Source organism: Parambassis ranga, chromosome 12, assembly GCF_900634625.1.
Source record: "Parambassis ranga chromosome 12, fParRan2.1, whole genome shotgun sequence".
NCBI lineage: Eukaryota > Metazoa > Chordata > Actinopteri > Ambassidae > Parambassis > Parambassis ranga.
In genome coordinates this window covers 6,725,757-6,738,065 of record NC_041032.1, presented here as the reverse complement: position 1 = coordinate 6,738,065, position 12,309 = coordinate 6,725,757, and the positions used below count along the sequence as shown (strand labels likewise).

Here is a 12,309-nt window from a genome sequence, read left to right as displayed (position 1 = left end):
ACACTCTGTGAGGAAGCGGGGACCATTAATCGTCTGCGTTGGGAGCTTGCGGACAGCTTCGGCCTTGTGCTGCTCGGCCGAAGTCCAGCCGGATTTGGCTCACTTCTAGAAGCAGTGGAGGAGCTGGATTTAATCCAGGCCAGCCACAAGACCTGGCCGGTATGCAGACAGCATGAGCATACCAGGCGCGATTTATGAGATGTCAAGTCAAACAGCACAAGTTTAATGTTCATATGCAAACTAAACTCCCATCTTAAAAAGCATCTTCATCTGTCATTTTCTTGGCCTTTTGAATGCTCTTCATCTTTAGTTTGGATTATTTGGAATGTCATTGGCAATAAAAGCTGTTTGCTACAGTTGCTGCAGCACCCATACACTATTATATTCTATTTATGTACAATTAATATACAGTAATGAAGCTCTTAGCGCAAGTTCTACAAGGAAGACTCTGCTTTTTATCATCGTTTAAAGCACGTCATTCACCAATTATCTCTCTATCCGCCTCCCTGATCTCTCCTTCTTTACCCTTCTCTCTTGCTCTCCCTCTCTTTAACTTCCCACTCTGGCCAGGTGATTAATAAAGAGCGCCTCCCTCACCAATCAGCTGTTGGTCCGTCCCTCACCTGCCCAATCACAGTTTAGCAGACAATTTAAAAGTCTTTCGTCTCTTCTCCATCTGCCCTTCAGATCGACTCCGGCAACCCTCCTCCACCTCAGGCACCACCACATTCACGCCAGTTCAAGGCCTCCTCTCTCCTGCTCTCCAGCCTTTTCCACCACCACCAGGTCTGGGGACTTCTGATTCTAGCGGTCTCTCCTCCTACTCCTTTCCCCTTTTGGATGTAGCCATCACGCATTCCAATTCTCTTTCATTCAGTCACTTGAGTCTCTCCTTATTGAATTGCTTTACAGGGTTAAAAAAAGCAAATGCATCATCAGCTATTGTTTACAGGAATTTACTGTTAAATTATTATCATTAGTTTTTTGTTGTAGAAGTAGTAGTAGTAAAATGTAAAACTAGAGTATTTTTACTAGTAAAGCTGCTGTCAGTAAAACCTTTACATTGCAGGTAAAATAAATTTCCCTAATAGTTTAATCTAATGTTAAGTGTTCTTTAATTTTAGCAGTCATTTGCTAATCAGCTGCTGATTGGTCGCCCCCGGGGCCTGGCCTTCAAATAATCTTAACTTGCACAACAATAGAGGGGATGATTAGCAGCAAACAAATTGTAATTAGCATCGCAATGACTCCTGCAACTCTTACGTATAACTTACATTAGCTTTAATTATGGGGAAGGCGGCTGTGCGTGTTAAGTTCATTTGTAGATGCTGAGCCTTTCTTAGTTAAATGAGGGCGGAGGTACGCTGCGAGACATCACAGCAGTGTTTCTCTGCGAGCTGTTTACCCTCAGCTGAAGGTTTCATAATCAGATGTTGGCATAGCGGATGGAAAACCGCCCGCTAAAATAAGCAGTGGCAGAGATATCTGTTATTTTATCTGTAAGTGCATTCAGAGTTATTTTTACTTGTCTCATTCCAGTTATTATACATTAATCCTAGGAGGAGATCAACACGGTGATTAATTAATTGTAATGGAGTGTGTTTAACTTGAGTGTTACCTTGAACCCTTTTGCCAACGAAAGTGTTACAGTGTGTTGTGTTTTGCATCAAAACTCATTTATTTAGTATACACAAGAAAAAAAACTCCTTGATGGAGAAGTGTACAGTAAAAGACATATTTTGAGAAAATATTCAGTGATACTACTCATTAAATGTGCAGATAAATCAACATACACTATAAAAAAATGTTAGTTTTATGATAAATTATGGAAGATTATCTGGAAATGAATCACCAAAATGTTATTTTAAGTATTATACTAATGATGGCAAATTACATGTATGTATTTTTTATTGCCTAATTGTGTAGAAGAATGTAAGCAGCACAGAAAATCTGCTTCTGAAGAGACTCTTTAGCATTTTAAATGTAGGAATATTAAAGTGTCCATGATTTATTTCATGGTCAGATGACTGATATTTTTGTATTAGTTTAAAATAGTGTAACATAATAATCTTTTTTTTAATGTAAGCTTTGAGCTTTCAGACTATAAGTGTTGTTTATTATTTTAAAATACCCAACATGTGTACGAGTGCAGCATGGTGTTGATCCTACAAGGCTCCTGAGCCTGCACATATTTTCATGACCTTGTGTTAAGTCAAAGAGACAAACTATTAAATCCCAATTTGAGCTGCAGAAGCTTGTGTTACACAACCAGGAAAGGCCTGCAGCAGTCTTCACAAGTCACACTCCACAGGAGTGTGTTACTGTACACTGTATACTTTCTTTTTTGTCCTTGGGACACATTTGGCACCATCTAACCGAACATTTGATCTGCTCTCAATCAAATTTAGGTGTAAAACGAAACTATGTAAGCGGCTGGGCTTGTATGAAAAATGTGATCGTATGATGAAATTGTTCTATCAAGGTTGTGTTATTATTAATGTTAAAGCAAACAGAAGTCTCTCTACTTATTCCGATGTAGCATTTCTTTTTGATGACTTCCTTTAAATAAGGGTCTTAAAAGTGACAGGCACTCTGCATCTTTTGTCTCGGGTGTCATGTATCCAGACAGATGGACAGATAATGTCTGAGGAAATGCCAGACATCTAATATGGGACTGTTTGGTCAACACTGGGGAGGAAATCAAGCACCTCATTGTGACATGAACCCGTGGGTGGGGGGGCTCAAAGGTAGCTGTGAAGACATGTTGGAAATTCAACCATAGAACTGTATATGCACATAAACATGCTCCCACGCACACACACACACGTCTGAACCCTCATTCCTACCCAAACATGAAGCAACACACATGGAAATATTCACACACAAACAATAACAAACATATAACGAGCAATTATATGGACAAATACACACCAGACAAATATGCCCTCATGTTGTAATCAAACATGGAAAGTTTAGGATCAAAGTAGACTGAAGTAAAAATAATAAACTATTTAGGGCTGAAAATCACAAGAGAACACAAATCACTTCCTACACTGTAACAGAGAATAAACACACAGCTGCACAAGATGCATGAGATGTATGAAATATCTGACTACACTCACTGTACTTTTCCTGCTCTGTTAATATCTTATGATGACATTTCTTTGGTGCAGCAGTGCATCAGCTTTTTAAAAAATGTGCACATGATTCATCATGTGTCCAGATAACAAATGAATATTCCTTAAGCCAAGAAAATTACTTGGCAGAGCATTAAACTTCCACTTAAACCGTACCTTAATGAGCTTAATAAATTTAAGCATAGGTTGAGATGTGTTCTTCTCATTGTTTTTATGTGAAGCCACATGAGTATACAGCACATATGTTTCATCACAGCAGGTTATTCTGCTCTCAGTGGAGTGGATAGCAGCAGTTCTTTCCAGTGGGAGAAATGAGAGCTAATCAGATTTGCTGCCTGTATTACTGTGTAATACTGTCATTATGCCAGCATATGTTCTCTCCCTCTCTCACACACACGAACCCATGTGCAGAGAAAGAATTCCGTATATATATTGGAAAAGTTTTTAATACTTAGTTATGATTTGCTTTTTTTGTCAGGAAAATATAGTGAGATTAGTTGCATTTATGATCTAAATGCACTTAAAATATATATTTTAAACCACTGTCCAGATGTTGCCAGCTTTGCCGTAACTGACTCCGCCTTAATTCTGACTAATCCAAAAATAGGTAAAAGAGGTGTCAGACGGATCACCTGTCAGTCAAGTGGCCACGCCCTAATTATGCATCTTAATTATATAAATTTTAAATGGTGAGTTACATAAAAAATTTACACCCATACACTATTTTTGGTGTAAAATTGGGAATTTCAACATGGAGGCCTATGGAAATCCACTTTCCATCCAAGTGGTCATTTAAGGAAGTGCGGGTATTTATGACAAATAAAATACGTGTAATTCTAAATGTGCTGCTATGGCTAAATTCGCTACCTTTGATACAGCCACACTAGCTAAATCCTACTGTTTCCTGTGTTTGTGCTAAGCTAAGCAGCTTAGCATGTTTTGTTTTAATGTTTTTTCATTGTGATTACAGCTGCTCAGACACCCGCCCACCCTCATCATCATTCTCATTTTGCCGTCTAATCTTATTACAGAAGGGGACTGAGAAATATTTTCCTTTGTGGGCAAACTCTGGAAATCAGTGGCAGCTTGCCCAGAGCACTGCCCATGCTGGGCTGGAAAAAAATAAGGATGGCCATTGTGCTGAGTGCAATGTGTATTTTTTTAATAGGCTGTGGGAGTTTTGAGATGCTCACGCTTTGTGACAGCGTCTGCTCCGTCCAATGAGGTTGGAGATATAGAGTGAGGCGCCAGCTGGTATATGACCACACAGGTCTGAATGATGATATAAGATATTTTGCCATAAATCTGCAGATTCAAACTGTACTTGAGTTTCTTTTAAAAAAAAATCTAACAAGCGATAATTAGATCCAAATCATAGCTGCTATTGAGACAAATGTATGTTCATGTCAAGCATACTTTTAGGAAATCCAGCTGCTCCAGCGCCCTGCAGTCTGTCACTTCAAGTCAAAAAAGAGAGCTGGAGTTTCAAGGTTGTCAAACAGAGGTAGCGTCATGATACCTTTAATGGAGATGGAGTCACGCCTTCCTTCCTTAATGGCCTCTCTTCCACTGATCTCAGTCTCCATCTCCTCTCTCTCCTTGTCCTCTTGCTCATGAATGAACCAAATGGGCTTCAAACATTCCTCCTCTGTTCTCATAGACATGCACACTGAGACCTGCATTCATCACCTCTCCATGCACTATTACTTCCAGTGATGGGAGGAAAGAAACAACACTTTCATTAGCAGGTCTGCTCCACTGAGGTGTGGAATGTCCCGTGGGTTTCCAACAACAGTTGATGGAGAAAGCCCGGCCTTCATGCTGCTATTGTTGTCCTCAACAAGCCCACTTTGGTGCGTGTAATGGGCAAGGCTGAGCCTGCTCTTCAAAAGGCGAGGGGCACCGTGCGAGAATAAGAGCAGTCATGCTTAGCCAGATTAGACATGTGACAAAAGAAAGTATAATTGATTGTGGTTTGAAAATAATGAGCTAAATGGACTTAATTTATATTGACAGGGCACGCTCAAAAATGCACACCTTCTTCTAGGAATTTAACTTATACCAACATTTTCTTTATTAGCAGAGCTCTCTTCTATTTAACTAAGAGACCAAATCTGGAGTGTTTCCAGTGTGAACAGACTCAGCCCAGCTAGTGGTGCATTCATCCAATCAGCTGTGTAAAGAATCTGTGTTGATGTTGTCCGCATCAACTAAAACAATGCATCTGTATTTGTATAATTGTTATTCTGGCTTTATTCTACTTTACTTTAAATGCATGAGGAGAGAACATTTCACAGCCTCAGCACGTGAAATATTTTCATTTCTGTTTCACGCCAGACACAAACGGCCAATGAAAACATTACAGAGCCTATTACAAACCATAAATGTGCTTCTCTGTTTGTTAGCCTGATTAAACATCTCTTTCAGTCAAGAATGGAGGACTGAGGCGGCAGTATTGTTTCAGCAAGCGTGTATCTCACTCATCACACTCTATCTGGACATCTTACAGTTGAGTTGAGCTAAAAGGCTTTAAATGGAATTGCCCTTTTCAACTGCAAGGCAAAACTGTGAAGGGGGAAGAAAAAAAACTGCAGCGTTAAGCGGGCTGCTTTAAGCCAGCAGGGTAAAGGCGTCCATCGAGCTGCTGTTGATTAGATTGAAACTGAGTGCGGAAACTATGGAGTGCCAAGCGGTGTGCTGGTTCAGAGCAGTGTAGGGATAGAGGTTGTTTTCAGGACACTAGATTTCACTGTTGGGCCTTCGGGAGGCTTTGTGGACTGCGTTCATTCAAAGCTGCGGTGATGTGAGGACATGACTTTGCCATGCCATAAGTTTACCGTATCTCACCATTACACTCACATAATAGCAAATATAACTCCCCTGATCAACTATTCAACTATTCGGTTAAAGGACCTGTGTGTCTAATTTAGTAGCATCTAGTGGTGAGTTTGCAGAATGCAACTTTTGTATACGCTCCTTTTCCAAGCCAGTTATATTACAGCAGATGGATTAGCGTCCATTATAGTGTTTGTCTATTCATGCTTCAGTACCCATATTGCAACTTCAAAGTCAAGCAATTCCAATAATTGGTGTTCAAACTGAATTTAATCATAGAAACAAAAACCAGAACTCGCTCTCTGTGTGTTTATCATGATGTAAACACTGCCAGTGGAAAGTTATTTCTACTCAACATATGCAAACAAGTGACACAAACTCTATACATCTGACTGATTATATGCGCTGTGTGATTATTTACATCACCCAATCGTCCACTAAATAATCCTAATAAAAGTCCTGTTGGTGGTGTGTGTGTGTGTGTGTATACAGTCTGAGGGGCCAGCGAGGACTACTTTAAAAAAACAGCACTTTAAGCTTCTGGGTGTTAGGGTAAATGGTCAGGTGTAATCCTTTTAACTCCCGACCAGCATTAAGCAGAAATTCCTCAATAATATGTAACATGATTTCATAGTGACTGCTGCCTTTGAGACATGTTTGTAATGCTGAAAGGGTCATAGACAGACAGGCAGGCGGGCGGGCGGGCGGACAAGGAGACTTAAGAGCGCAACTCTGAGGAACAAGGTTCCTCTTTTTCTGGCGATTTCAGACTCGAGTCATTAGGATCCATTTTTCTTTAATAACAAAGGACGTAGAGAAGCAAACGGCTGAATGTTTATACAGCTGATTATTAACACCGCACCTTTCTCCACTAAGCTGTGGGAAAATGAGGAAAATAGGCCTCTGTTGTAAAAAAAAAAAAAAAAAAAAAAAAAAAAAGTATACATCTGGACTTTGTTGTTTGTATTACACATCCTAGTGTCTTGAACTGATGTATTTTTGGAAGCTTCATGCACGTTGGACAGTAAACTTATTAGAATGATTTTAAAAAGGCTCAAGGTCAAACCCAAGTTGGCAAGACATCATTTTGGCATCAGCCAAAGAAGTGGTACACCAACACATCTTATTCTCTTCCGATTCTGCTGCCAATCTGATACAGCGCTCGTTATCCAAACTATAAAATCTGCTAACCCTCTGAAGTGATTAAGACATGTGTAAGCAGACGAGAAGCTGCTGCTGCTGCTGCACATCATTTCTCAGCTTTCACACATAAACACCTTTCGTGGGCTTGTGTGTATTTTAATTAAAGCAACTTTAAGGAAATTGCTTTTCTACAGTGCATCGACCTCAAATGACAAACACGCCATCATGCTCAATTCGCCACGCTTACCTCACCTAAAACAACACCCCTGACTCTGTCTGGTGGTTTAACTGCTCTAACACACAGCAAACCAATCCTTCATTCACAGCTAAATTAGATGCTTCTGCATCCTAAACCACCAACTAAACCAAGCCCAGTCTGCTAAACAATGAAGTGTCAAAAGCTGCAGTTCCTCCTGTGGCCACTGGAGGCAGACAGCAACCAAACAATTACAGCAACAGACATATGAAGCCTGAGCTCCCATTATTAAAGACTCACCTGGGAGAAGTTGAGCCCATTGAGTGGATGGCACTGTTCCTCCACCTTCTCCACAGCACCTGTCCTCTTCCTCATCCTCTCCGCCTCCTGGGCCAGGTACAGGTCCAGCACCGGCACCCCCCTTGTCTTAATATCTGCCTCAGTTAGTGAGTTCACCATGAGCATCACCCAGACAGGTCTCTTCCTCTCCCAGTTCCCAGCGATGGCGTTGAAGAGGTAGTCGGCGTACAGCCCCTTCCCTCTCTGATCCGGGGTCATCCAAGAAGGCATCATGAGTTTTACGTACTCAAGGTGTCTTTTGAGCCTCCTGTAAATGTCTCTGGGTAGGACGTCCTGCAGGTTCTCCCCCTGAGGAAGCAGCTGGCAGCTGGTGAGGGCAGAGATGGTGTAAGGGTCTGTCAGGTCTAGTTCAAAGTAGACAATGTTGCTCTCCTGGAAGGCCTGCTTGGAATTTTCGGGAATGTAATCCCAAACGCGTGTGTAGGGAACGTGGATTGTACCATAGAAGTATGACGGGGGGTCGCGTTTGATCGTCCACAGGAAGGAGTTAAGGTCAGTTTGCTGGGGACAAAAGTATAGACAAAAATATTAGTAGAGCTAAAACCAACAGTTATGTTCAGAACTGATCTGATAATGTTCTGAAATGTCTGAATATTCAGTCCTAAAAGCCAGGAAGGAATCCAGTTTACAACATATATGAGAAGCTGGGACCGGCTGATCGTTTATTGACTACGCAGATTAGAAACATATGAAAGTTCCCTGCCATTAACTTCACATTTCAACCAACATCCAGCCTGTCTGACACCCAGCAGCCCTGTGGCTGTTTATTAGACAGACTGCTAACAGACTGATAATGACTATTAACAGGCCACTTAGAACCCAAGTGCCAAACAAACAATACACATGTCACACTATGCAGGCTGTTGGCCAAAATATGTGCAGTGTTCCTGTTGCTGCTGGACTTTAAAGGTTGAATCAACATAATCAATGAGAGACTGAGAGACCATCAATAAAAGGCAGTTTGGGGAATCTTATTGATTTTTGAACTAGAATACAAATGGAGGGTTGTTTTTAGTGAATACACACACCTGTGTGTACAGGATGTGTGTATAGACATGTCACACGATGCCAATACACAAAACGTCATTCATCAGTAATGCTGCCATTTCAACATATGTGACTATACATTTAATTTATTTAGGTTCTGACTACATTTAATTGTGTTTTGTAGGCTGCACTATTAGTGGATTAATGAATAAAATTCATCATAAACGGAACTCAATCAGAAGTTTCCCTTTGGCAGGTTGTTAGGAGAAAGCTCTGCAATAACTTGCTGCATGTCAGTAAAGGAAAGTACAAAACTTTAGGACAAACAAAGTGATGATGTTGTCTGAAAGGGAAAAATAAGGAGGGTATGTTGTCATAATAACTTACTTTCCTGTTTAACTCGCAGTTGGCCGAGTCCTTCAGCCTCCACTGGTCTGCTCGGATCAGCAGTATCAGGCAGGACTGAATGAATGCGCCCAAAGTTCCCCGCATCGTAGCTCTCTCCAAACTGCACAGTAGGAAGCCTGCGTGTTTGCCTCACCAACCAAACGTGTTGCAACAACTATTCCCCACACAGCATATGGACAAGAGTTTTTATTTCCACAGCTTCGGCTCCGTGTGGTCGCGTAAAACGAGCTGACAAGTATCCGACAGACCGCCGGACAGAGTCATGTTGACTTGAGCGCTGCTGTTTCACGTGTGTCTGTTGAAAGGTGGTCAGTGGAGTTTACGCAGGGTCACATCATCCTCTCTCTGTCGTCCAGAGGGGAACTCTCTGCACCCCTTGTCCTCTGCATTACGATGATTTCCTCACCCCCACAAAAAAAAAAAAAAAACTGCGCAGATTGATCCAAACGTGCCAGTCACGTTGAAGCAACAGGTCCACGCCGCGTCAGCACCTGAAGCCAAAAAAGTCACGACTGCGCCTTGTGCACCACCAAGTTTCTGTTGCTCGGTGTGAGTGGGGGGGGGGGGGGGGGCTGCAGCGACGAGATATTATTTCCAAAGGAAAGTTTAAAAACTTCTGTGTGCGCTGCTCCGTCTGCCTGACAACTCTCTCTCTCTCTCTCCCACACTCTCTCTCTCTCTCACTCACTCACTCTTCGACGTGTGTGTGAGGGCATCTCCACAGGACTACCTACCCCCTATGCTGCCTGCATTACCCCACCACCCCCACCTCGCAATCCAGCCTCTCTCTCTTTCACACACACACACACACACACTGCAGCAACCTGATTAAACATCACATTTCCATTCAAACTGAATTGAGGTTTTAAATGGGGGGGGGATCAATGTTCAATCCTAATATTTTATCTGTACTTTTGATTAACAATTGTTCCATTTATAACAGCCTGATTTCAATTAACAGTATCAGACTGATGAGATCTCTTGTTGTCGCGCTCTAGGAGGCCTAAAGGCAGTTAAAGGTGCCACTTGAGATCCCGTGGATAGATTATCATGCCCTCGTAGTTAATGCCTGACAAACTGGAGGCATTTACATGAGAAAACCTGCAATAACAGCGCTTTATACGGAGACAGACGTGGAAGCCACAGAACGGCACCTTTTTCAAGAAGAGTCACACCCCACAGCAGCTGGGACAGTCACTCGGTCTGCACGCCTTTTATTTTAAAGTGCACTAATATATATATTTTTAATTAATTGTGGGTTTTGGAGACAGTTATTTGCATCATGCGTAAATGCTGGAAAATGGCCTTTTGACACACCCGGGGGCAGATCTATGCGCTCTGATTCTATGCTCGGATCAGAGTCCTGATTCACTGGAGGGCAGCAGACACATGTTGATGTTGTCAGACGTCCCAGCAAATAACAAACGAGTTGTTGACGCGACGAAAAAGACTCCGGGCGTGTTTTTTTTTATCGGGTGATGTTTGCAGACAAATACGAGAAATCAGAACTGTCTCAACCATGATAAGTGGCTTCAGGAGCCCCACGGCTAATAAGAACTCAAAGCCGGTTAAATAACGATTAATAAAAGATTAAAACAGTTTAATAACTTATGATAATGATGGATAACCAATGTGTTAATGTCATTTTACCCAGAGAAGTTCGCCGGTGTGTGTGGCGGACTCATAAACCAATCCAACTTTATCAAGGCCTGGTAAAGCTCCCCCTAGTGGATACAATCATTTCTGCCGGCTGAGGACATGCAGGGAAATAAAAAAGGTTAAGCACAGTGATGCTGGAAGGCTGGAGGATGCAAAGACAAAACGTGGAGATGAAGAAGTAGGACAGAGACACACCTGCAGCGATGTATCCCTGATTCTGAATGCATCCATGTTCCACTTGTTTTAAGAAATGATCCAAGTGGTTGATCTAATCCCAGCTGTCGACAGTTTACATTGATAACGACCAAAGAGTGTGTGTGTGGTGATCTCACACCTGTTCTCTATCTCTCCACTCAGCCAACACACAGTTTATGTTTTAAATTCACTGTGTTTATATGCATTATAATGGGAAGTAATTTGTAGAAGGAGCCATGAGACTCATTCAGATCACATAAAATAGTATTACAAATGTAAAAATCTGTGATCTGTAACACATTCCCCTTCAGTATTTCAAAGCAATCCTAATATTTTATGACAGAGAGTGTGTTTGAAGCTTGTAATGGACTTCAGTGACCCCCTGTCAGCACTGATCATACAGTACATCTGTACATTTCCACTTAAAAGTGGCTCTGTTTGTGAAGATCAAACAGAAGCAGGGTCCTCTGTGAGATGCCGAGCAAACATCTGATTCTGCCTCTATAAAAGAAATCTTCAAAAGGGTTTGATCATATTGAAACGACCATATGCTTCACTCTATAAAGGCTGGGTGGTGGATGTATTTGATCTGGTCAGGTGACTCGAATGATCCTATGTGTGTCCGTTTTTGGGGGACCAGAGCTGCAACAAAAGTCTTATTTGAGCACCAGGTCGTGTACTTAAGTCCTATCATAAGGTACGCTTTGAACACCAGTGACGATGAACCTTTTAGCCTCGTCTGGGGTTGTGTTCTGGTCACTGGTAGGAGAATCAGGTGGTGTTCAGTCAGGATGTAGAACCTGACATCATTTGGTGATGGAGGAGCATTTTGAAGAATAGAAGTGTGCAGAGAAGAAGAGATGAATAGCATGTGGACTTTTTGAGCCTTCCAGTAATACTCTGAGTTTATATGACTCAGACCATTCACAGATGGTCAGTCATTTCTGCATTTCACAGCCCATTAAACTTTGAAAAGATTATCTGTATCTCCACATGCATGTGTGTGCACATGCATTGCTGCAGCTGTCTGTGTGATTTGGACATTACTGTTAATAAACCTATGATGTCACTGAAGATGTATCGGTCCTGTGTTGGACACATTCTTCTTACTTTAATGGATCCTGGCTCTGGTTTTCAGGTCACAGTCTCAACCTGTGTGAACCAGGGAGTACAAAACTCCATTTGTCAAGACTTTGTTGGTCCCTGTTTTAATTTTAAGTACAATGTACCCTGTGTGTCACTTGTGTCACTGCAGGTTTAACCTCTCCCCACTCTAATTTCACTATCATTAGTTTCACCTGTGTCCTGTCAGGCTGTGTTAATAGTCCTGCCCTTCCTTTTGTGAACTGCCTGTTTTCTTTTCTGTTGCTTGCCTGTATGCTCTAATGT

At 41.8% G+C, this 12,309-nt stretch overlaps 1 protein-coding gene across 1 annotated transcript in view; it reads right to left on the bottom strand.

Moving 5' to 3' along the window:
• Positions 1-9,590, bottom strand: part of trabd2a (TraB domain containing 2A) — a 40,883-nt gene extending 31,293 nt beyond the window's left edge. The window contains exons 1-2 of the mRNA XM_028417924.1: positions 9,046-9,590; positions 7,612-8,172 (exon numbers count right to left, since the gene is read on the bottom strand). Of these exons, the coding sequence (XP_028273725.1) occupies positions 7,612-8,172; positions 9,046-9,150 (666 nt within the window). The 5' untranslated portion in view covers positions 9,151-9,590. The remainder of the gene's footprint in view (positions 1-7,611; positions 8,173-9,045) is intronic.
• Between the last annotated feature and the right edge of the window lie 2,719 nt (positions 9,591-12,309).